General features: G+C 38.9%; 1 protein-coding gene and 1 pseudogene across 5 annotated transcripts; one reads left to right on the top strand and one right to left on the bottom strand.

Annotated features, from left to right (window-relative positions):
- Positions 1–237: 237 nt before the first annotated feature.
- On the bottom strand, positions 238–13,876 carry LOC122019464 (annotated as a pseudogene).
- On the top strand, positions 13,734–25,512 carry LOC122018958 (SPX and EXS domain-containing protein 1-like). Of its 5 annotated transcripts, XM_042576442.1 has the most exons (14): positions 13,734–13,998; positions 14,428–14,554; positions 14,696–14,778; positions 15,469–15,507; positions 15,606–15,698; positions 15,791–15,907; positions 17,727–17,822; positions 20,658–20,771; positions 22,154–22,207; positions 22,597–22,644; positions 23,360–23,510; positions 23,783–23,948; positions 24,894–24,963; positions 25,033–25,512. In XM_042576442.1, the coding sequence occupies exons 2-14, from the start codon at positions 14,476–14,478 to the stop codon at positions 25,288–25,290; spliced, it is 1,368 nt and encodes a 455-aa protein (XP_042432376.1). In that variant the 5' UTR covers positions 13,734–13,998; positions 14,428–14,475; the 3' UTR covers positions 25,291–25,512. The 5 variants fall into 5 exon arrangements, with proteins under 5 accessions (XP_042432376.1, XP_042432377.1, XP_042432380.1 ...); XM_042576443.1 differs by lacking the exon at positions 14,428–14,554; XM_042576446.1 differs by lacking the exon at positions 14,428–14,554 and having other exon boundaries at positions 13,978–13,998; positions 15,580–15,698.

The raw sequence follows: 25,512 nt of genomic DNA, 5'->3' as shown, positions 1-25,512 counted from the left end.
ATGGAAAACTTCTAATTGCAATGGGATCGTTAATCAGAAACTATGTAATGAAATGTAGAAATGTTTTGAGTTTGACACAATCAAATTAGAAGCATAAAACAGAAGGGATACAAGCCAATGCCTCAAAATTATTGGTTGCTGGATCAACATAATCAATATACCAGAAAACATTCAAGATGTACCCTTCTCTAAATACACAATTTAGAAACACATAATGAATTGTTGATGGCAGTCACTTCTTTCCCAAAGGGACGAGGAACCCTTTTCCGAACTATTTGAGAGTTCTACTATAAAGGTTTCGGTACACAATTCTAGTTCTGTAAATGAGAATCAGACTCAGAACAACAGCGATGGCACAAAGTCCCGACATTATTAGTGAGCTGAGGAAGAAACAGATGGCCCCTGTGCATTTCACTGTTTCCTCCCCACTGAATGAAGCAACTTCGAATAATCTTCGGATTCGTAGAAGTGATTTGTGGTGTTTCTGGGCTCGCTGCGATGCTTCATAATCGTAGATTACGCTGGCAATCAGGCCAGAAAAGATTAGTGAGCCTGTGGGATTAGCTACTGTGAGGAAATTGTACAGAGCTCCAAAGTTCTTCAAGCCAAACAACTCAGATGCTGCAGCAGGAACAATGGCCCAGTGAGCTCCATATCCAAGTCTAACTAAAAGGGTTCCTAGCTATGTACATTGTTCCAGGCCAAGCCATGGCAAAGAATAAGTGTCCAATTGCCATTACAACCTGAAAGACTGCCAAAGCCACTGGCCTAGGATATGCTTAGTCCCTGAGAACAAATTTTTTGTTAGCATCAAATCATCTTGAAAACTTTTGCAAGTGGCACCAAATTCGTACCTCACAAGAACCTCGGACAAATAGCCTCCACCTATTCTTCCAAGAATGTTCCAAATACTGATCATGGATACGAAAATATGAGCTTCATCATAGCTTAGAGATTCACTCATATGGCCAAGGTTATCGATGACCGTCATGTTGGACATAATTGCATGATATTATCCACTTCGAGCATAAATCTTCATGGTTTTGCTTTTGGGCTCTTCCCAAAAGACCTCATGCCAATGAAGATATCTTTTCTCTTTATAAACTCATGATCTTTCTCATGTGTTTTACAATGTGAGACTATGTTTACAACCTTACAAACCCAACAATCCCCCCCTTAAATAAAGGACCACATGCTTCCCAAGTCCGATCCTTCGACCCACTAGGTCCTCTATCCTTCAGTCTATCCGACCTACTAGGACTTCCTTTATCTGTTGTCTGTGTTGAAGCAATCTGGGTACCCTAAGTTTTGATGTTTGGGCAAAGGTTTAAGTTAGGTTTATTGTTGTATTTGATATGCATTGTGAGTGTGCAGGATACAGGTACAACAAGGAAAGCCCATGTGTGATCTTGGCAAAGGAGGAAAGTCCAAGGATGAGTCTTGGCGGTGTAAGTCCAAGCATGTAGTCTTGGCAACGTAAGTCCAAGTGTGACTTGACAATGGATGAAGTCCCCGAGGCGCGACCTCTTGGCAAAGGAAGACCCGACAACAATGACAAAGCCGATGGAAGCTCCAGAAGGCAAGACGTGAAGGATGGGGAGGCATCCGAGGGACGCAAAGCTGATGGAGGAGGCTAGAAGGCTAGGTCTAGGTTGGTCGGGCGAGAATGAGTGTTGAGTGAATGTACTCAGGATAAAATTCTAGAATTAGGGTTTACTGTAGCGGTACTGTAACAGCACTGTAGCGTTACTGTAACAGTACTGTAGCAGTCGACTGGTGGTTTCATGAGTCGACTGATGCAGTTGACTAGTGCAGTCGACTGAGAGCGAACAGAGGGTTGGTATCGAGCCATTGGGCTGCAATGGTCGAATTTCCACGAAGGACAGTCGACTGCATGTTTTGGCAGTCGACTAGTAGGCGGGGTTTTTCAACCCGTGGCCTATATAACCAAGCATTGGAAGCTTGGTTAAAGTTGACGAAATAGAGGTGGTTAACCCCTATTAGTAGTCTACCAATGCCCTAGCTTCTCAAGAGTCCTTGGTGAGAGTTTGTGGCGAAGTTTCTCCACCCACAAGGAGCTACACGAGTTAGCTGGAGGTTTTCCGGGGAGTCATCCACAGACGGATCGGGATCGTCCACCTTACGAACAGCCGTGGAGTAGGAGCTTCATCTCCGAACCACGTTAAACAACGTGTCATTGAGTTTGCTTCTTGTTTATGTTTTTTAGGGTTAGCTTTGCTTTTGTTTGTTAGTATTTTTGTTTCCGCTGTGCACTAACAAGCGTAGGAAGCGACGATTTGGGTGAGACGCTATTCACCCCCCTCTAGCGAACATCAAGGTCCCAACAAGTGGTATCAGAGCACTTGAAGAAATGGGAAAAGAAGAGGAGCACAAGTCAAGGGGGAGCTTCAAAGGTAAAAGGGAAGGTAATCGCTATTTTGAAGTTTAATCCAATCTCCAATTCTTATATGCTTGTTAGAAATAATGTAGATTATTTACGTAAGCATAATCATGGATTTAGGTATAATGATAGAAATAAGGTTAACATGGTAGATAACCCTAAGAAATCATACACTAAGGGTAGACCTAATAAGAACCAAACTGTTAGGACCAAAAGTAGCTAGAGGGGGGGATGAATAGCTTCACGTGTGCTCGTCGTGCTTCCTTGCCTGTTTTTTCAAAGTGATGCGCAGCGGAATACAAAGAAACAAACTACAACAATGTTAACAATAGGATTTTACTTGGTATCCACCTCACAAGAGGTGACTAGTCCAAGGATCCACGCACACACACACACCTCCACTAATAAACACTCCTTTTCGGTAACTACCGAAGGCGGAGAAGCCCTACAAGACTCTCAATACAAGTAGAAGAAAGGGTAGTAAAGATTAAGCAAAAGCTTACAAGATATGCAGTAAAAACCCTAGCTTCTTCTTCTTCTCGTTGCAACTCGCCTCTTGACTTGGATGAACCTCCAAGAACCTTCAAGAACTGGCGGTGAGGAGCTTAGAGAGTGCTGGGGAGGAGCTATGATGAATCTGGAATGAATCGGTGAAGCAATGCCGAAGGAATCGTGCGCCTGCGGCCTTTATCGACGCCAACGGTCGGATCCCGATCGATTCGAATGTTCCCAATCGATCGGGGAGGCTTTGGATCGATCCACGGATCGATCCAGAGCGCCTCTGTGCTCTGGGAAAAACGCCTGGATCGCGCGAAGCAGCAGCGTCCCAATCGATCCACTGATCGATTGGGACCTCTGGATCGATCCACTGATCGATCCAGAGGCTCTCTGTTCGCTGGGACAGGTCTGGATCGATCCACTGATCGATCCAGAGCCTAGATCGATCCACTGATCGATCCAGCACTTGGTTTTTGCCCAAAACCAAGTCCCAAACCTCCCAAACCAACATCCGGTCAACCTTGACCTGTTGGTATGTCATGCCTAGCATCTAGTCACTCCCTTGACCTGCTAGGACTCCCTCACCAAGTGTCCGGTCAATCCCTTTGACCCACTTGGACTTTTCTTTCATGCCAAGTATCCGGTCACTCTCTTGACCTACTTGGACTTCCACCAGATGTCCGGTCAATCTTGACCCATCTGGATTTCTTTCGTGCCAAGTATCCAGTCAATCCTTTGACCTACTTGGACTTCCCAACACCAGATGTCCGATCATCCTTGATCCATCTGGATTTCCCTTGCCTGGCTTCACTCACCAGGACTTTCACCTAGCTTCACTCACTAGGGTTTTCCATCTGCCTAGCTTCACTCGCTAGGACTTCCTTCTGCCTGGCTTCACTCACCAGGACTTTTCTTCTGCCTGGCTTCACTCACCAGGACTTTCATACTGCCTAGCTTCACTCACTAGGTCTTTCATTCTGCCTAACATGCCAGTTAGGACTTCCCGGTCAAGTATCCGGTCAACCTTGACCTACTTGACTCTTCTTCAATCAATTTCTTATTGTCAAACATCTAAACTCAAACCAAGACTCAGCTTGGTCAACCAGGTCAACCTTGACCTGTGGGATGTTGCACCAACAATCTCCCCCTTTTTGATGTTTGATAATACCACAATAACACTTACAATACCACATGTAAGTTAGGCTAATCCTATAGCCTCAATCTTCATGCCACTAGGTAATGAACACATAAATTAAGCTCTTCATTCTCCCCCTAAGAGGGCACACTCCCTCTAGATAATGAAAGCCTAACTTACACCCATTCACAGGTCCTTTCATTCTCCCCCTATTGGCACACATCAACCCATCTTTGGGCACACATCAACCCATGCCCCAATTTTGGGTACACATCAACAAATCCATTTGTTGACGACTCTCCCCCTGAAGAGTTGCTCATCGTTGTTCACACCATCACTCGTTGTGATCAACACGATAATGAAGGTCCCATACCCTTCATTCATCCTTAACTTCTCCCTCAATGTAGACAAATACCCAACCTTGAGCACTTTCTAATCACTTGAGTTCCCACTTGAAATAATGAGGATATCCACTCCCCATTTCAAGTTCAAGTGCTCAACCTTGAGCAAGTTCCTAACAAAAGGTTAACCACCTTCCAAGGTTCATGAAAAAATAATTTTTCATGTCTTTAAAGAGTCCCTCCCCCTAAAGACATGGTGGTAACTTCTGTCATTGCACCAACAATGACTTGGAATCCCTAAACCTTTAGGAAACCCAAATTTAGAAGTTTTGAGGTTCAAATACTCAAAATTTGAAACAAACCTCAACCTAAACTTCAACGAAGTCTTCCTTAACCATTCCATCCTTGTTTTCAACACGAAAACACCCTTTTTATGTATACAAATGTATTTTAGGGGTTTGGAATGGTTACATAGACTAACCATGGTTCAAAGATGCTGAAATCAGGCCTACCCAGCCAAAATCAGCAACTTGGATCGATTGGAGTTGGGTTCCAATCGATTGAACCTTGCTGAATCGATCCACTGATCGATTCAGACTTCCTGGATCGATCGGCTGATCGATCCACGGATCGATTCAGGCACTCCAATCGATCCACGGATCGATTCAGGCACTCCAATCGATCCATGGATCGATCGGAGCTCTGATAGTTGCTGAAAATCCATTTCAGTCAACTTCAGAAACCCCTAGAAAATTCTACAAAAATCCAAAAATCATGAAATTTCGTGTAGACATTATTTAGGGCATATACTATCAAGGAAAAATAGTTTTCTATGAAAATACTTCATATTTTCAAAGATTGACACAAACTTGAAGACTTGTAAAAACTTTAGTGTTTTCTTCAAGTTTTGTGTCTAACTATTCAATGGTGATTACTATCAAAAGATAGCCTTCACCAAGGTTTTTCAAAAACATTTTGAAAACTTTTTCAAAACCAATATCCCATCATGTTCCTTGGGCTTAATGCACATGACTTGTACATTAGCTTTCCCAATGATGGGAAAACACATAACTATGTGTTTTGATGAACCTAAAAACTCAAAAGAATGCACTAAATCAACATCTTGAGCTTTGTTCATCATCCTAACATCTCACTTGTATCTAATGTGCACTAAACACATACAAGTCACCTTATAGTCTTTGTGAGATGTAGATTTTGGTTTTTGCCCTAATCTAGGGATCATGCATATCTATCTAGGCATTTTAGAAATATTAGACATCCACCTAGAATGTCACTTGTTAACAAGGGTTGTTAAATGCCATTTGTCCTTAATTACAAGGAATTAAACTAATGCATGATAATGTTATGGCATACATCAAAATGAAATAATTTTCAAAAGAGAATATCCTATAACTACATGATGTATGAATGTCATGACATAGTATTTTTGGATTTTTCATAATAAAACATGAATGCAAAAATAGACATGATGTCATGGCATATGATGGGCAAACAATCATGGCAAGATTTAGCATAAATAAAATATACCTAGATTAACTATCTAAGTATCCTTAAAATCTTAGCTAAACTTACAACTTAAACCTAGATTGCCCTAAAGTGCTTCAAGAAAATGCCAAAGCCTAAATTGGCATTTCTAATTCCCTTGATTAATGTATGCCAATTGAAAATAGACACGTCCTCAAATGTTGGCATATTCCATTTTTCTTCAAGAGTGATTACATAAACCAAGGCCCGGATTGCCTTAAATTTCCAAGAGAATACCAAAATCTCAACTTGGTATTTCTCAAGGTTTTCCCAATTTGTGCCATTTTAAAATAAAATCAATTTTTCACCATTAGGCACATTTTACTCTTTCAAGGAGTAAATAAAAATTCTATTTCATTTTCAAAGGTTAACAAAAATCTTGAAAATGCTCCTTGAGTGTCAATTTCCTCAAAGTTGGGTTAACTACCCTTCTAATCGGAGTTGACACTCTCTAACTCATCTATGGGGTAGAGAAGATGCTCCTAGGAACCCAACACCTATTGGTGCTCCTTGGATGCTCTAGGTATTCACTAGGGATAACTTCCCTAGATACCTTCCTAGTGACCTTGTTCGGCTTCTTAGAAGCCTTGGTTACTTTTTCTAGGTCAACTCTAGGGATAGCCTCCCTTGTGACCTTGTTAGTGACTTTCTTAGACTTCTTAGAAGTCTTAGTCACTTTGGTTGCAAAAATACTCTTAGGGATGACTTCCCTAGTATTCTTGGCTTGACCACTAGACCTAGGGTTTGTTCCATAACTATATGGAACTCTATGGTAACTAGGCACATCCTTCTTAGCTTTTGGTTTGTATCCCAAACCTTTATGGCCATTGGATGGCTTTGATTTTCCTAACTCTAAGTTATGCTCATTTTGCCCTAATAGGATATTTTCCATCCTTTTTAGGGTCTTTTCCATTTTATCAAGTCTTGACCTCAAGACTTGATTTTCTCTCACTAAGTCCTTAGTATTTGATCCATGAGCATTTTTGTTTCTAGGCTTGTATCTTAAATCCTTAGAGTTATCGCCTAGGTCTTTACCTACATTCCTAGCCTTAGGGATAGTAGTTTTGGCATGTAGGGCCACATGCTTTTCCTTAAAGCCCTCATGCTTCCTATTCTTATGGTAAATCGCATTAAAATGGTAAAAATTAGAACTATCATGCTTTTTACCATAATGTAGAGGGGTAGGCTCAATAAATGTTACCTTCCTCTTTACCTTGGAGGCTCCCCCTTGATTAGTGCCTCCTTGAGCCTTGACCACCTTCTTCCCCTTGGGGCATTGACTTCGGTAATGCCCCTTTTGATTGCAAGAGAAGCATATAATATGCTCCTTGCTCTTCTTTGTGTTGGGGATGATCTCCTTGGGCTTCACCTTGCCCTTTTGTGCCACTTAGCCCTTCTTCTTGGCCAATTTAGGGCACTTGCTCTTGTAGTGCCCATGTTCTCTACACTCAAAGCATATAATATGATTTTTGTTATTAATTGAAATATTTATACCTTTGCTTGTAGGGATGGCATCTTTTCCTTTGGATCCGGAGGTAGAAGCTTCCTCTTGATCGGACCTTGATTCTCCTCCATTTGATTTTTCTTGACTTATGGAGGTAGAAGCTTCTTCCTCCTCTTCGTCTCTTGACCCGGATGTAGAAGCTTCTCCTTCTTCTCGATCCGGTGTCACCAAGGATTGCTCCCCCTCAATCCTAGAGGTGGAGGCTTCATCATCTTGAATATGAAACAAGGAGTATGCCCCCTCCTTGTTCCCTTCGTTGCCTTCCCTTGAGGATGAAGCTTCTTGGATTTCCTCTTCTTCGGAGGTTGAGCATCTCTCAACCTCGGAGTCTTCCTCTTGATCTCGCTCCAATGAGTCGCCCTCTTTGGATTCTTCATGATCTTGTACAGTGGAGGGGATCTCTTCATGAAGCTTGGCCAATTTACTCCATAATTCCTTTGCATCTTCAAATTCTCCAATTTTGCAAAGGATGGTGCTTGGCAATAAATTGACCAAAAGCTTGGTCACTTTGTCATTGGCCTCGCACCTTTGGATTTGCTCCGAGCTCCATTTGCTTTTCTTGAGAAGCTTGCCCTTGGAATTTCTTGGAGCCTCGAAGCCTTCCATTAGAGCAAACCATTGCTCTATCTCCATCATAAGAAAATTTTCGATTCTTGATTTCCAAGAATCGAAGCTTGTGGATGTGTACGGTGGAGCCACCCTTGTGTCAAATCCAAGTCCATCTTGGAATTGCATCTTGAAGTTGAGCTTGATAAAGTCTTGAACTTGAAAAATTTGCTTCAACTTCTTCACCCTCTAGCTTTTCTTGTTACGCTTGACCCTTCCGGCGATGATTCCGGTGAAGAGCGGTCTCGCTCTGATACCACTTGTTAGGACCAAAAGTAGCTAGAGGGGGGGTGAATAGCTTCACGTGTGCTCGTCGTGCTTCCTTGCCTGTTTCTTCAAAGTGATGCGCAGCGGAATACAAAGAAACAAACTACAACAATGCTAACAATAGGATTTTACTTGGTATCCACATCACAAGAGGTGACTAGTCCAAGGATCCACGCACGCACACACACCTCCACTAATAAACACTCTTTTTCGATAACTACCGAAGGTGGAGAAGCCCTACAAGACTCTCAATACAAGTAGAAGAAAGGGTAGTAAAGATTAAGCAAAAGCTTACAAGAGATGCAGTAAAAACCCTAGCTTCTTCTTCTTCTCGTTGCAACTCGCCTCTTGACTTGGATGAACCTCCAAGAACCTTCAAGAACTGGCGGTGAGGAGCTTAGAGAGTGCTGGGGAGGAGCTGTGATGAATCTGGAATGAATCGGTGAAGCAATGCCGAAGGAATCGTGCGCCTGCGGCCTTTATCGACGCCAACGGTCGGATCCCGATCGATTCGAATGTTCCCAATCGATCGGGGAGGCTTTGGATCGATCCACGGATCGATCCAGAGCACCTCTGTGCTCTGGGAAAAACGCCTGGATCGATCCACGGATTGATCCAACGCTTATCGCGCGAAGCAGCAGCGTCCCAATCGATCCACTGATCGATTGGGACCTCTGGATCGATCCACTGATCGATCCAGAGGCTCTCTGTTCGCTGGGACAGGTCTGGATCGATCCACTGATCGATCCAGCACTTGGTTTTTGCCCAAAACCAAGTCCCAAACCTCCCAAACCAACATCCGGTCAACCTTGACCTGTTGGTATGTCATGCCTAGCATCTAGTCACTCCCTTGACCTGCTAGGACTCCCTCACCAAGTGTCCGGTCAATCCCTTTGACCCACTTGGACTTTTCTTTCATGCCAAGTATCCGGTCACTCTCTTGACCTACTTGGACTTCCACCAGATGTCCGGTCAATCTTGACCCATCTGGATTTCTTTCGTGCCAAGTATCCAGTCAATCCTTTGACCTACTTGGACTTCCCAACACCAGATGTCCGATCATCCTTGATCCATCTGGATTTCCCTTGCCTGGCTTCACTCACCAGGACTTTCACCTAGCTTCACTCACTAGGGTTTTCCATCTGCCTAGCTTCACTCGCTAGGACTTCCTTCTGCCTGGCTTCACTCACCAGGACTTTTTTTCTGCTTGGCTTCACTCACCAGGACTTTCATACTGCCGAGCTTCACTCACTAGGTCTTTCATTCTGCCTAACATCCCAGTTAGGACTTCCCGATCAAGTATCCGGTCAACCTTGACCTACTTGACTTTTCTTCAATCAATTTTTTATTGTCAAACATCTAAACTCAAACCAACACTCAGCTTGGTCAACCAGGTCAACCTTGACCTGTGGGATGTTGCACCAACACAAACCACTTTGCCTAAGGGAAGGAAAGTGGGTGAAAATCTAAGCATTAATCCCAAGAAGGGGAGACACATGCCTAGGAAGAGTAGGTCTAGGAATGTCCATGATGGACATGTTGATTCTAGGGTTAGAACCCTAGAATTGGAAAATCAAGCCTTGAAGACAAAGCTTGAGGAAATGGAGAAAGTCCTAGAGAGGTTCATTATTGGACCTAAAGGACTTGACATGTATTTGGGTGGTCAAAGACCCAAAAATATCAAATTAGGTCCCTTCAAGACCAAAAGGAGGTCCAGTGCTAAGGTAGCACATGACATTGGTTAGGGAGGTGTGACCAAGGACAAGGGAGAGTTATCCAAGGCCAATAAGAAGGAATATGCTAGGGTGACATATAATTATGGCAAGGATGGGATACCCAAGGTTAAGGACAAGAAGAAATTAACCAAAGATAATGTGTCTAAGGTTAAGAAGGTGAGTTTTGTAGGGCAAGTGTCACCCGAGGTGCATCGAAGTGGTCTAGCCATAGTGGATGAGTCACCAAGGGAGGTGACTAAGGTTAAGATTCCTAAGGTTAGGAAGAGCCTTTGGGACCCATGGTAGATGGGTTATCAAATGTACCAAGTGGTTAGGAGACGGACTTAAGTCTCTAACATAGTGGGTTGACACAATTGGGATGTATTTCATGCATTGAAATGTGAATTGGGTTCATATTGCATGAAAATTAATTTTTGATGTCTAGATGCCATATAAACTAATGCTAGGAATGCATTATGGTTTAGTATGGGCAGATACATCAAGAGGAAGCCAAAACTAGGACTTTAGGTTAAGGTTCAATTGAACCATTTAGCAAGTTTTGAATTTTGTGTCAATCTTGGGATCTGTGATAAATATATTTATATATATATTTTTCCCAAGTAGACATGGATAAAATAGACCTCTCCACAAAATTTGGGATTTTTTTTGGAGGTCTATGGAATTTTTGGCACATTTCTGAAAGTGGGTAAAAAAGGTTGATTTTTGCCCAAAAAGAGTACCAGTCGACTGATAATAGTAATTTTCAGCACAGAGGACCTCTGTAAGCTCATTTTAACGAGGCCAGTCGACTGGTAGCACTGTTCATGAGCACAGAATGTCTCTGTAAGCTCGTTTTAATGATGTCAGTCGACTGGTACTTATAGCAGTCGACTGATACGGTTTGAAAATGTTTGTCAGCATTAGAAAATGACCAAAAGAGTGGTGAATATGTATGTAATCTTATGGGGGATTAATACATGATGTTTATGGTCATTAGAGGTCAAAGAGTCCAATAATTGGGATATTGTTGGAGCTCTTTTTGATGTATGGCAAAGGGGGAGAAATTTAGGTTTAAGTGGGAAACCTACATACCTTTGCAAGAAATCTTAGCTCAAGGAGGAGCTTAAGTGAAGGGGGAGCGATTGCTTATTTATTAGCAAAGGGGGAGAAGTTTATCTTTGCAAGAAATCCTAGCTCAAGGGGGAGCTTAGGTGAAGGGGGAGCCTAGGATTAGGTTCCATGATTTATGCATGTGTAGATTGTATATTTATTTGCATTATTATTTCTATATTGTTTCCCTAACTTAAACGGGTTGCCAAACATCAAAAAGGGGGAGATTGTTGGAGCAATCTGGGTACCCTAAGTTTTGATATTTGGGCAAAGGTTTAAGTTAGGTTTATTATTGTATTTGATATGCATTGTGAGTGTGCAGGATACAGGTACAACAAGGAAAGCTCAGGTGTGATCTTGGCAAAGGAGGAAAGTCCAAGGATGAGTCTTGGCGGTGTAAGTCCAAGCATGTAGTCTTTGCAACGTAAGTCCAAGTGTGACTTGGCAATGGATGAAGTCCCGGAGGCGCGACCTCTTGGCAAAGGAAGACCCGACAACAATGACAAAGCCGATGGAAGCCCCAGAAGGCAAGACGTGAAGGATGGGGAGGCATCCGAGGGACGCAAAGCTGATGGAGGAGGCTAGAAGGCTAGGTCTAGGTTGGTCGGGCGAGAATGAGTGTTGAGTGAATGTACTCAGGGTAAAATTCTAGAATTAGGGTTTACTGTAGCGTTACTGTAACAGTCGACTGGTGGTTTCATCAGTCGACTGATGCAGTCGACTGGTGCAGTCGACTAAGAGTGAACAGAAGGTTGATATCGAGCCGTTGGGCTGCAACGGTTAAATTTCCACGAAGGGCAGTCGACTGCATGTTTTGGCAGTTGACTGGTAGGCGGGGTTTTTCAACCCGTGGCCTATATAACCAAGCATTGGAAGCTTGGTTAAAGTTGACGAAATAGAGGTAGTTAACCCCTATTAGTAGTTTACCAGTGCCCTAGCTTCTCAAGAGTCCTTGGTAAGAGTTTGTGGCGAGGTGTAAGTCCAAGCAAACCCAGTGTCATTGGGTTTGCTTCTTGTTTATTGTTTTATATGGTTAGCTTTGCTTTTGTTTGTTAGTATTTTTATTTCCGCTGTGCACTAACAAGCGTAGGAAGCGACGATTTGGGTGAGACGCTATTGACCCCCCCTCTAGCGAACGTCAAGGTCCCAACAGTCTGGTCCTCTTAATTCGAACATAGGAGCTCCCACTTTCTTTGTTCGAGGTAATATTATACGCACATGGCTTAATCAGAGCATGACTCTAGTGCACAGTCGGCGGTTAAACCTTACTCTGATATCACTTGTTGGACCGTAATAAATTTAGATATCTCTATAATTGTATGATATTATCCACTTTGGGCCTAAGCCCTCATGGTTTTGCTCTTGGGCTCTCTCCAAAAGGCCTTATTCCAATGGAGATATCTTTTCTTTTTATAAATCCATGATCTTTCTCATATATTTTACAATGTGGGACTATATTTCTAATCTTATAAACCCAACACGTCAACCCTGAACCTAATCCCAGTAGAAGAGAGGTGAACATGAGCTAAAAGTCTTTTACCTTTATAGTGCCTGCATCAGGGTGAAGTCCTCTCCCTTGTGAGGGCCTCTCCTCTTCTTGACCAGCTCCATCAGCAGCCAAGAATAACTTTACCTGCAAATGAGCAATTCTCTTCTGCCTTTCTGATGCCGGGAGAAGGTCATCTCCCTTGGGCATCTCGTCCTCGAGCTCACTAAGGATGACTTCGTAAATCAACAATAATTTCAAAGTCCAAATCAATAATATTATTGAGACTCTTATCATAAAGAGAATTTATTTTATGAAACCTAAAGATTTCTCCTCTAATCTACTTACTGGACTAGATTGGAATTTTAATCTAGACTCAAGCATGAAATCACAAACTTTACAACCAACCGAATCTAGTATATATAAAGATAGACATGGTAAATCTTTAGCAAGATTTCATAATTACAAACATTCAACATCATAGGAAGAAGATCAAGAGGAAGCCCAACTTAGTATGAACTTAATGAATAAAGAATGTAGAATCATTCCACAAACTTATGTTTATAACCTAACTATTTATTTTATGATGACTTAAATGAGTAGGTATACCTACCATTTGAAATATCTACCTATTTTACTAATAAAGATCTTAAAGAATTAAAAACCTTTGATCCTTTACACCATATGCTAGAAGCAGACGGGATGTTAGACTGGATGTTATACTTTAATGAAGATCATAATATAATCGCTAAAAAGAATGATTATTTCTCCAATGTTAATTTAATGAATCTTGCCTAATCTAGTGCCACTAGTACATCTAGACGACAACTCTTATAGGTAAGATACTCAAAAAATTCTATACAGACTATGGACTACGAAAAAGAACATTATCTAGAAAAACAATTACATGCTTACATTAATAATAATTCCTTATGAACCATAGGAAAAACCAGGCTTTTCATTTGATACGTATTAATACGGTAAGGTCGGAGATAATCCAATGGCCGTAATTTAATATAAACGATAATGACATTCAAAATCCATTGGCTACGAATTAATGTGATTATTGCTAAGCCAGCACCATTTATTTTTTTATTATTTTTTTTGACAGACATTTTTACGAAGAAATGGGACTGCAAGCCAAAACGAAACTGGTATCGAGATCCACACTTACCGACGTTTGTTACTCTTCCCGTCTCTTCACTCCTCGCGTTCTTGACCTTCATCTGCTGCTCGTCCCTTCCTTCGCTGTCTCCGAGATTCGTCATCCGCCGCCCGTCGAACTCGATTTAAACTGCCCCCTGCATCCGCTGCCTTGCTTCCAATTTGCATGGTTTGCCGCCACCAGAAATTCGGAGGAACAGCTTTCTCCCAGAGCTTCCGCCTTCTGGTTCGCCTCCTCCCTTTCTCCTCCTTGATTATCGATAGGATTCAGACGGATCCCAGCGGGATCCGTCAGATCTGGGGGGTTTCCGGCATATTCCAATGGTGTTCCCACATGTGTCATAGGGCTGTTATATTTTAGATGAGTCTAGTATCGTCATCGGTCTTCCTGATCTAGATCAGCCAATTCCCTAAACTGTTATTCCGTCGTCATGTTATTGATTACTATCTTTTACTGGTTACTTTAGATAATTTTGTTATTTTCATTGTGTTGCATCACTGTTAGGTCTGCTCTATCTTGTTTTGACTAATGTTATTGATATCTACATGAAAACCATAACATTGTGTTCTTGCTCCTGGTTATGGGCGGCCTTTTTGTATGGGCACTGGCGTCATCATTGTGCTAACTACTAACAGTATTATATTGTGCTTGCAGACAAGCAGTAATGATGCTCATTGTCAATGACCTGAACTAGTTTCACTAATGTTTGAAGTTCCTTTAGCTTCTGGTAGTAGTCCTCATCTTCGTCGTGCTGGTAGTAGACCTACTTTTACAGATCAAGGTGGAATGAAAATCAATTTGAAGCCAACTCGTGTTCTCTCCATTTTTGCATGGATTTCATGTGCATGTCATACATTTGACTTTGCATGTTTTAGTTCCAACTGAACCTGGGAAGAAGTTGACACTGGTTACTTTTTCTCAGAGGTAGATGAGATGAAGGGTCCAAGCATAGCAGCCTCTAGTGTTGCAATGATGCCATCGCCAATTTTTTTGTGGAGATTCAAGGTTATTTTTTCTTCTTAACTTTTCCAATTTGTTCTACTTGCTGAGTCAAAACATGCTTTTTCTTCTGATTTGAAAGCAATATCTCTGTATGCCCAATTTCTTTTCTTTGAAATAGGAAACTATACTTATTTCTAATGTAGCTTAATTATTTAGTTACCAAATTCACACACACAAAAAAATCGTATAAAGCTCCATAATTTAAATTTGTTAGTTTACCAGAAAAAGTTGATATGATAAAGGATCGATTATCTAATTTTCCTCTTTATCATCTTTCTAAATAAGTCTCTTTTATAGGCACTTATACTTAAATTTGAATAATTTTTGAAATTCCTCAGTAAATAGATTAGACTCTAAAGCATTTCTCAAAGTATCTTTGTATGACAGGACCTTCTTGATGATCTATGTTTCCTTATACCAGTGTCTTTCTTTCAAATCCATGTTCAATAAGTAAACTTTTCCAATTATTTAATTGATGTGGCAGAAATGGTTAAACCTTATATGTCCAATTATCTTAATCTGCATCCATTATGGCATGGCCATTATATACATAGACTTGTACCTCACATGTTTGTTCCCCTCTCAGTTGAGATCCTGAAGGGTTATGTGGCTTATGTGTACTTTTTGGAAGATTCTGGAATGCCGTATAAGTTTTTAAGTTTTCTATTTTGCTAACTTGGGAGTCTATTTCAGGTTGTATTATTTCTGTTGTGGGGCATCACATGTTGCAAGGTCAGTTCTTAACCTTATCTGAATAAATATCACACTTGACCTGTATGATTAAATAGTGGAAATATATCTCAGGCCTGTGGCTCACACATGTTGTGCAGATAGGCTGGGACTCTGTAATGCGAATGAATGCAGATAAAAGAGATTTATTTCTTTATGAGGCCTTTTTATATTTTAATCCACTTCTTCTTGTGGTAAGTAGTCATGTAGCTAGGTTACTTCAAAGGCCATTTGCATTTGAATAACTCACTTCCTCATTCAAAATCTTTTTAATTTGACGCTACAGACTTTGATGGTTTGGCTATGGGGAGTGAATCTATGGGTTTTTTCTCAATCATCTATTAACTATGCAAAAGTATTTGATCTTGATCACGCCCATCTCACACATTGGGAAATATGGAAGGTATATAATATGGATTTCACACTCAATGTGCAATCCTTGTTCACGCCTTGTGTTTTGCATACCATCTCTTAAACAAGCACGAATCTCAGGCGTAGCAACCTGCTGTTGATTTCTTCACTGACTTATGCATACAAAATAACAATTATATGCTAATTCCTCTGTGTGCTCAATATTTCGAAAACTGAATATCCACAGCATAGGATCCTAGGATCATGCAGGATTTTAATGGAGATTTAAAGAATATTCTAGCTTTGTAAATTTTAAGTGTTTGATGCTGAAACATACACTTAACAAATGGTTTTACATGTTTGAAGGTAACTAAGTGATTTTGAAGTTTGACAAGATGAATCTATTATAATTGAAGGGGGGTAGAGGGAGATCAAAGTAAATTCTAGTTACTACATTAAAAAACTAAATAACCTATTTTATATTAATATTTAATAGTGTATATCAAGCTCAAAAGAGGGATGAGATCTAGTAGCTGATCTCAATAGTTTGGACAAATATAACTTGGTGATAGGATAACAATTATACTTTAGGTCATTTAATGCGTCGACAGACATTTTATAAGATGGCCATGTGTATGTTAAGTGTGAAATAAATTATATGTTTCCTTTCTTTCTCCATTCTTTTTGGTTGAGAGGATGGTAGATTCATTGAAAGAAGAATGCTAACAAGGTGCAAGGACTTTAGGATCCAGTCCAAGTTCCATTGCAACAAAAATTGCAAGACATTGTTAGAGAGAGTAGCTTACAGGTGTGACTTTCGACCTACTGATTGAGTCTGGCCTTGTGACAACTTCGGTATTAGAGTAGTTGACATCATCTTGGTATAAAGCTAAGTTTGTTTGCAAGTTTTTTATGTTAAATTTGTTGGTTCACAACTTTTCTACATATTCAATCGATTCATATGAATATCAGTATAGATATTAAGACAAACTAGTACAGTTATTTCCTAAGACAAACTGATACTGTTAATTTATCTTATGATTCAAGCCAATATTAAAACACAACAACTATAATTAATTTGGATTGCTTATTTCGAGGGATATGAAAAAATATTTAAAACCATCAGAAAATTTACAGACAAGGGTATGAGCAGGGGAAATGAGAGTGGATCCAGTGTTTGCCATGATTATATCTGAAATTTTTACGCGTGATCAATAAGGATGTTGTGGGTCCCCAGAGTGTCCGTGACTTCATGCTAGAGTTCTGTTATTCAACATGGCTAAAAGGGGGTAGATAAAGAAACTAATAATGATCTATCATCACAAGAAACCTTTTCCAATTCAAATATCTCACCTAGCTAAGGACTAGATATGCTTTGCTATCATATGCCACAACCTACCTAATCAAAAGATAAGTTTGTGGTAGTTCACTTTTATACTGAATTAGAGCGTTGAAACCTGTTGATTTTTTGTAGGTCTTAGTCACCCTAGCCTTCTTACTTAAGCTTCACTAGTGATCCCAAATTCTAGGCTATCATCTCTAGACATGTCTGTATTCATTCTTTTGTTATTAACTGTCTCAAATTGTTGGGACAATCTTGGCTTATGATGAGATGCTGTTGTTAGGCAGTGAAGTCCTGTGCATGTCAACCCATTAGTTGAAACAATTACTTCTATATGAAATTCCTACAAGTCTATCTTTTTATCATGAGAGCGTTGCTGCAAAGTATGCTATTGTTTCAGGAATATTAGTTTTAGTTACAAACTTTTAAATCTATTACAATGTCGAAAGAATGCATTCTTGATCAATGAAAGATGTAAACATAATAAAACAGGCAAACCTTCATGCTGATTGATTTCTTCTAATTGCAGTGTGCAATCTGGATGACCATTGTTGTTCCTACAAGTATGTCAGCTTATCTTTATCTGTACTCACATGGGGAAGTATCACTGGCTGCATCACAACCTGTATTGTACCTGTGCCTCTCTTCTATATGTTCACCTCTTTTTGTGTGTTTCTGTAAATTTTTACTGATTGTTTCTTTGGTGCAATATAGACATCCTACTCAAACTTAATGAATACACTTGTTGCTTGGAAAATCATTATGTAATTGGTATTAGACTATTAGCGATTTAGCAGTCAATTTGATTGGCAGTCTATGGCGCTTGTCATAAAACAGGATTGGTTATGCTTGTTAAGGAATCTAACATACTGCATGGATTTTAAAATTGTATTATTGTCCTGAAACCAAATGGATTTAGAATTGGGTTAATTACTATGCCCTGTATTTTTTAAGGTTGTAGAAAACTTATTGTGTATCTCCATTCACAAAATTTCTATGATTTTATCCACGCTTCTCATTGGAACTTTTATGGCTTGGCCTCTCAGCTATGACACAAAATAAACATGGTTGATGTTTTAAAGTTCCCTTGGCTGAGTTGTGAGTCTCTTGATATTGTGCATCTAATCATCAGTACAATTTCATTTATGATGACCAACTGTAGGCATACAATAAGGTTCAGATTCTCATTGGAAAATGTTTGCGCTTACCCATCTTTTAGAAAAAAATCCATATGACATGAAATCAGGCCATTAAATGACCTATGCTTTATGTGGGTGTATGTACATTCATGAAGTTAGGTCACTTCATGATACATATACACCATGTTGGCATATATATATATATATATATATATTCATTTCTATAAGTTATTTATCATCAACATACCTATAGGTGATATATTTAATAATTGCATAAGATTTAATTGATATAAAAAGTCCACACAAAGTAGTTTGTAGTTTATACTTCACATATCCAACATAATCATTAACAAAAAAAACAAACAAGATAGATTTTGATATGAATCAGTTAGATGGTAGATATTAAGCTTAAACATGTAGTGCTTATGCAAAAAATCTTCAGAGATCGATTGCCGAATTAATAATCCATTTTCGATGCAAAACAATATTGAACTTTAAAAAATCATCACAGTTAATCTCTTAAGACAAGTTAATAACTCCAAATATTAAGATATGAACCATACTATTACAATAAAAGCATTATTATTGTAATATAAATATAAATAGGAACCTGATCACCTCAGTTGCTCAACTGTTTGAAGGAGCTCAGATGCAAATCTTAACTTTAATGTAGCTTTTAAATTTTGGTTTTCATATTGGGAGATAAGGATCCAAAAATTTCTTTCATGATTTTTTTTCTTGTAATAAAACTAATTTGCGAGGCAAGGATTTACTTGTTGTTTATTTAAATAGTTAATTTACCATAAGAAAATTGGGTTATATTAAGGATGTGTTCTCTTGTTCTATGTTTCTACCTAATAATGTTGATCATACCAGCTAGGCAAATACTTGGAACCATAATTATATTGCTAGCTTCTTGTGTCAGTTTTCAGTTTGCTTAAGTGAGTGGCTTGCTCCTCCCTTTTGTGTATCTTTGTTCATCTTGAGAGCCATCCTCGTCTTAGATAATTGATTGAAGACGCACCACCTCTTCATGTAGTGCCTAATTTTGGGGAAAAAAACATGTGAATTTTCTTTACAAGATTCAAATTGTTTTATCTTGCTTGAAATACCTATAAAAGAAAAATGATAGTGCCATGTCGCTTGGACTGAGAGAGGTTTGGCGGTGATAACATGTGTGGAAAGAAGTCATGCACAGGAATCTAATGGCTTGTAGAAGGGAAGGTGTGCCGAGGGGCCTTTGGACTGTCGGCGGCCATATGTAGAAGAGAATGATGACGGACTTCCTGAATCAGGAGCATGGATGGTCTGAATCTGGATGGAAAAATAATTGATGAAAGGGTCGTAGGCGTTGGCAGTGATAATATTGAAATTTCTCCCGGAGAAGGTGCAACACATGGAATTTACTCCAATAGAAGAATGATGGGAGAGGGTCGATGTGTGGGAGCCTCATTACTATGAACAATTAGAGAAGAGTCATGCAAAGAGGATGTTTGGGAGAAGGCCTCTGATATCATGTTACATTAGGTAGAATTATTCTAACACACACAATCTTAGGTAGCTTCCCTCTACCTATATATGGATATTATTACGAATATAAAATAATACAAATGCACCTCTATAGTTTACATGTTTTCATATGAGCCCATAACTAAGGTAACTTATTAGGTCTTAAGCTTTTTTGCAATTGAATCTCAAGTAAGCACGAGTTTTATTAATCTGTGAGTTCTCTTATGAACTATCAAATAGTCATTCCTTTACAATTATTACATGACAAGGGATCTCTTTTGTGAAGGGGCGTAACAGTAAATTTGCTGCCATGTGACCTTGAGGTCATGAGTTTGAGTCGCGACAACCTCTTGCAAAATGTAAAGTAAGGCTGCATATAATAAACCCAATCTGGTCCGATCCTTCCTCGGGACCCGCACTAAAGAGAGCTTCGCACACCGAGTTGCCCTTTAATTATTTTTATTCGCTTTATAAGCAAAAACTAGATCATTCATCTTCTTCATGATTAGTATTTGATTAGCATAATAGGGATAGTAATGGGATGTATGAACCAAGTGTTTACAAATCTGTCCTCATAATAATAATGCAAATGGAATGTGGGATTTGATAACTCTCATATACGCATGCAGTTGAGTGGGCCATTTTTTCAATTTAATGGATTGCCTACTTATGTCAGCATATATTGCCATGTGTGGATGTGGGCCTTGTGCTTATGCTCTGTTCATAGGCATGCCTTTCACCCTCGGTGTACATATTCAAATTTCTCTTACACTGTTATGTTGAATTATAATAAGCTTTTGTTTTAACCGCAGGTTATTCTGTATTCAGTCATTCTAATGGTTCTCATATTTCCATTTGAAATTTTTTACTTGCCATCGCGCTATTATTTGTTGAGGACTGTATGGCGTATCATATTACCATTACAGGCAAGTGTTAGTTTTCATTTAAACATCACACTAGATTCATTGACTAAATTTTTAGCTTAAATAATTTGGTGTAAAGTTTGTCTTATCGCTGTCTATGTGCGAAATTTACTTTGATATCAATGCCTCGTTTGTTAGGACCAAACATAATCAGCACTTCTGTTGAATGAATTTCTCTGTTAGCATCCTTGCGTTGTTTGGTTTAGAGGTAAATTGGACCTAACATGTTTGCTGGCCAAGGATAAATGCGCACCAGATGGATCTTTGAGAGATTATGTAGTCAAGGTAGGTTGTTATTTGAGTTGTCGCTTCGATATAGACTCTTGCTAGAAATGATATGAGTGGTGGTTTCCCAGCAATCTAGCCTCCTATGTACTTTTCCCCTATGATACATAGTACATTGTGCTATGGTCCTTCGATACATTCATACTGTTCACATATTTTTATTCCGTAACTTAAGTCTCTTGGTGCTAGTCCATGGGAGCTTTCTGCTTCTTTAGGTTCGCTCAGCTTAGTGGAATTTCAATATGGTCTCTTGGACTAAAATATGCTTTCTCTTCTGAGAATCCAAGTCACGATCTTGGGCTTTTGGGTTCACTGGTAGGGTTCCAGACTCATCTCTTAATTTGGGGTCCTCTTGAGTTGGTGATGTTCTATGTCAATATTCTCCTGAGCTTCAAGGCACCCTTAATTTGGTGAGACCCCCCATGTTGATATTCTGGTTTGTAATGGTATGCCCTCTTAACTTCATGTGTTTCTTTGCCATGATTTGGTGAAGTTTCAAATCATTATCTTGGCTTTAGGCTTCTTAGCATGGAGGGGTTCCATGCCAATGTTTTGAGTTGTTGACATGGGAGAGTTTCCTGGTTGTTATATCAGGTTTTAGACGTTGTTAGCCTGATGGGGTTCCAGGTCCAATCTCTCAGGCCTTGAGGCTGCTGAACATGTTAACTTATTCTGTATTCAGGGCCTTACTTGGGATTAGGAAATTGAATCTCAGGCATATTTAATTTCTTATTTTGTGGAGTTTTGAGGATCAATATTCCCTTAACTTTCTGAACAAAACTTCTACATGCAGAACCAGTCCGTCCTTTTAGTTTGGATTGATAGTTGAAGTTTACTCTTCTGGGTTTCTTCCGGAACTTCTACTTCACAACTGAACCACAATTCAAGATTATTTTACCCATTTAATACTAACTTTTTATGTGATATTAGCTGTTCAAGTTTGTCAGTGCACAAACATTGAGCACATAAAATATTTTACTTTATTATTCATATTGGCTTTAATTTCTGTTTTATTCTTATTTTATCTGTATAATGGTCTTATGTTATAAAACCTTCACAGATTTTTTTCCCTAATTAAACCTCTGTCAATGCAAATGCAGGCAATCACATTTTCTGATTTCTTTGTGGCAGATATCATGACATCAATGTCAAAGGTATGCGTTTTGTCATTGTAAATTATTGTCGTGTCTATTAAGTCATCTCTTCGATTAGAAGTTGTATTCAGAAATTTTTGTGAGCTGTTATCATGTTTGAAATAGAAAGAGATGACCAACATAGCCTCCAAGTTTGCTGGAAGATGAACTGGGTTTTGTGTGTCACCTAGAAATGCATTCATCAATTCTAGGTCTGGTTCTTTTGTAATAATTTTCATAATTTCATATCACTAAAGACCTATTCAACAAGTTTCTGCAGTGTTATCTACCAAACTCTAACTTGTGATTGTTCAGTCAAATAGACAGCTGTTCCACTTCCACCAATTTGCCTATCATGATTCTTTTATTAAATATGATATTAACTGCTGTAATCATTGTTTTTTTTCTAGGTATTCTCTGATTTGGAGCGCTCAGTGTGTCGGATGGTGAATAGGCAGGTTAGTAAACATATTCTTCTATAGAATATAAAGGCTATGGTAAACTTTTCTTTCATGTTGGGTAGTTATCAAATATTGAATGTGCAGTTTGTACCATTTGACATATTCCATAGAATGTGCATGGTGTCATATCCACAGTTCCATATTGAATATTTTGGATTAAGGTGAAGTAAACAGACAGTTCCATATTGAATATTTTGGATTAAGGTGAAGTAAATAGTACTTTTGAAAAATGAGTTTGCAGAACATGGTGTTTGCATTAGTTAATGTTGTATGTAGATGGAGAGTAAAGTACATCTAATCTCTCAGAACTGAGGTATTATAATCAGCTTGTTCCAAAGGTATTGGAAAAGCAATCAGCATTACATTATGAACCATCATGAGGTACTCATTCCTTCTTTATCATAGTCATAGTAAAATTTAATGATGCCTTGTGCAAGTGTTGAGATTGTCGTGCAAGTGTTATTATCTAGAAGTCGAGTGGTGAAGAAAAAGTTCTATAACTAAACAAGTTAAGACAATTAAAATGAAAGTGTGAAGGTGAAAAAGCAAAAGACCTACTATAAAACACTTTAATAGAGTTACAAAAGATATCCATATAAAAGATCTAACATGGTGGGTTGTTGTAGTTAATATTAAGCTTATAGATAAGCTAAACTGGTGCTTTTTTCTTTCATCCTAAATAAGAACTTTATATGGATTGCTTTGCTTTCAGGTTGCAACAATAGCATGGTTTGAAGCAGATTCTGTATGTGGAAGCCACTCTGTTGCAATTCCTATAGTGCTCGTCTTTCCATATCTGTGCCGTTTTTTCCAATGCTTGCGTCAATATAAGGATACTAAAGAAAGAACTTGCCTTTTTAATGGTAAATGCACGTGTTCAATGTTTTTACTAGTTTTTCTCAGCTTATATATTATGTTTGTGATGCAAGTTGCAAGTTTATTGATATAGATTATTAAATTAACTAAGACATGCTGTAGCATGATGTACTATTTAGTTGTTTTAATGACTACAGATTATGCAATAATCAGTTCATCACTGTTCAATGTGCAATTGTAGTTTCACTTTTTTTGTGGGTGCTAACTGCAAAAAATTGACTGGAGTGAATGAGATGATAAAATTCTATTGTCTGTGCAGCATTAAAATATGCAACTGCAGTCCCCGTGATTTTCCTTTCTGCTCTGAAGTATCATGTCTTCCCTGACAGTTGGATCAATTTTTACCGGCCACTTTGGCTTGTTTCTAGTGTCATGAACTCATTATACTCATTTTATTGGGATGTGACTCGGGATTGGGACTTAAGGTATGCATGGAATCTTCTGCCCCTTCTGTTCTTAGACCATTTCATTCTGTTCTTACCAAATTACACCTTTTGTATTTTGCTTTTTTTAACCAAATCATGCCCCCCAATATTGATTCTTACTACATTGTGCTGCAACCATTATTCTTTTTACAGTTTATTGTTGATTTTCAATTTTCCTCCAATACTAAGCTAATTTATGAACTAGCTTGTTGCATTAACGTTTGCAATTTAAACAATATTTGAGTTTCTTCCAACGGTAAGAATCTCACATTTTAATTTTCATAAACGTGGGGTTTTGATTCACAAGTTGATTTAAAATCATGATTTCTGGATAAAAAGTAGTGATTTAAGTTCCTTCCAACCTAAGAAGGTAACAAGGCATCGTCTTAATTTTATATAAACCTAGGGCCTTACCCGAAAAGCTGATGTGCACATTAGCTCGCATCGTGAAAATGACACCAAGGTGAGTATAAATCATCTTGTGATTATGTCAATTTCCCAACAATAACTAGATATTTGAGGCTCTTCAACCTAAAATTGTCATTTTGGGCATCTCTTATCTTAATTTTTACATAAATTGGGGATTTGACCTCGGAAGTTAATATTTAAATATTATTAAAATCTTCCTTTTGAGGTTAAAATTACAAGTTTATACCAAATTAAAGTGCAAGTGACCCTTTAATGGCCATCTTAGGTTCGTAGAAATTCAAATATCCAAGTTTTGTTAAAAGTTATGCTAGAAGCTGGATTTTGATGTTAGATTTTGAGGAAACTTGAAAACCAAAGGTGATCTGAAACAATATACGGTCAGGGAGTGATTTAATAGTCATTGTAAAGGCCGCTGACTGGTAATAAAACCAATGCAAAATGCATGACTTGGTCAAATTTCCTTAATAAATCCAACTTTATTTTATTGACTTCCTCTTTGTCCCTTTGGCCTTGCAGTGTGTTTACTCGAATTTTCAAGTTTAAAAATCCACATATTTGCACAGATCTTCTGTATGGGCGAATATGGGTAAGTTTTCATTTCATCAATTGTTTAGCGCCTTGTCATTGTTTTAAAGCCCTATTTATGGAATTGCAGGTCTATTATTGGGTGATAGGAAGCAACCTAATACTTCGATGCACCTGGACCTACAAACTCTCAGCTCATCTTCGGCACAACTATTTGACAGTTTTTACGATTACTGCATTGGAAATAATGCGGCGTTTCCAGTGGATTTTCTTTCGCGTGGAGAATGAATGGAACAAGATGACAAGCAAGGCAAGCTTGGAACTTTCTGCAATGGATATCCCTATGGAGGAAGATCGACTACTTGGTTCTGCCAGCCATAATGTATAAGAGGATTGTGGTTCAGTAACTGAGTAATTGTATATGGCCGCATGAAATTACCAGCCATTGCCATTCTTCGTTTCTGGCAAGTCATTTTTTGTTACAAGAACCCATTATGAACTCGGGAAGTTCCCAGTTAATATAGATAATTTTTACAGCATTCTTTCAACACATCACAGATGTATCTAACATTGTTTTCTTTCCTTAATTGTATTGGGACTGCATTTAAAA

This window comes from Zingiber officinale, chromosome 9A, assembly GCF_018446385.1.
Source record: "Zingiber officinale cultivar Zhangliang chromosome 9A, Zo_v1.1, whole genome shotgun sequence".
NCBI lineage: Eukaryota > Viridiplantae > Streptophyta > Magnoliopsida > Zingiberales > Zingiberaceae > Zingiber > Zingiber officinale.
This window is presented reverse-complemented; position numbering and strand designations above follow the sequence as displayed.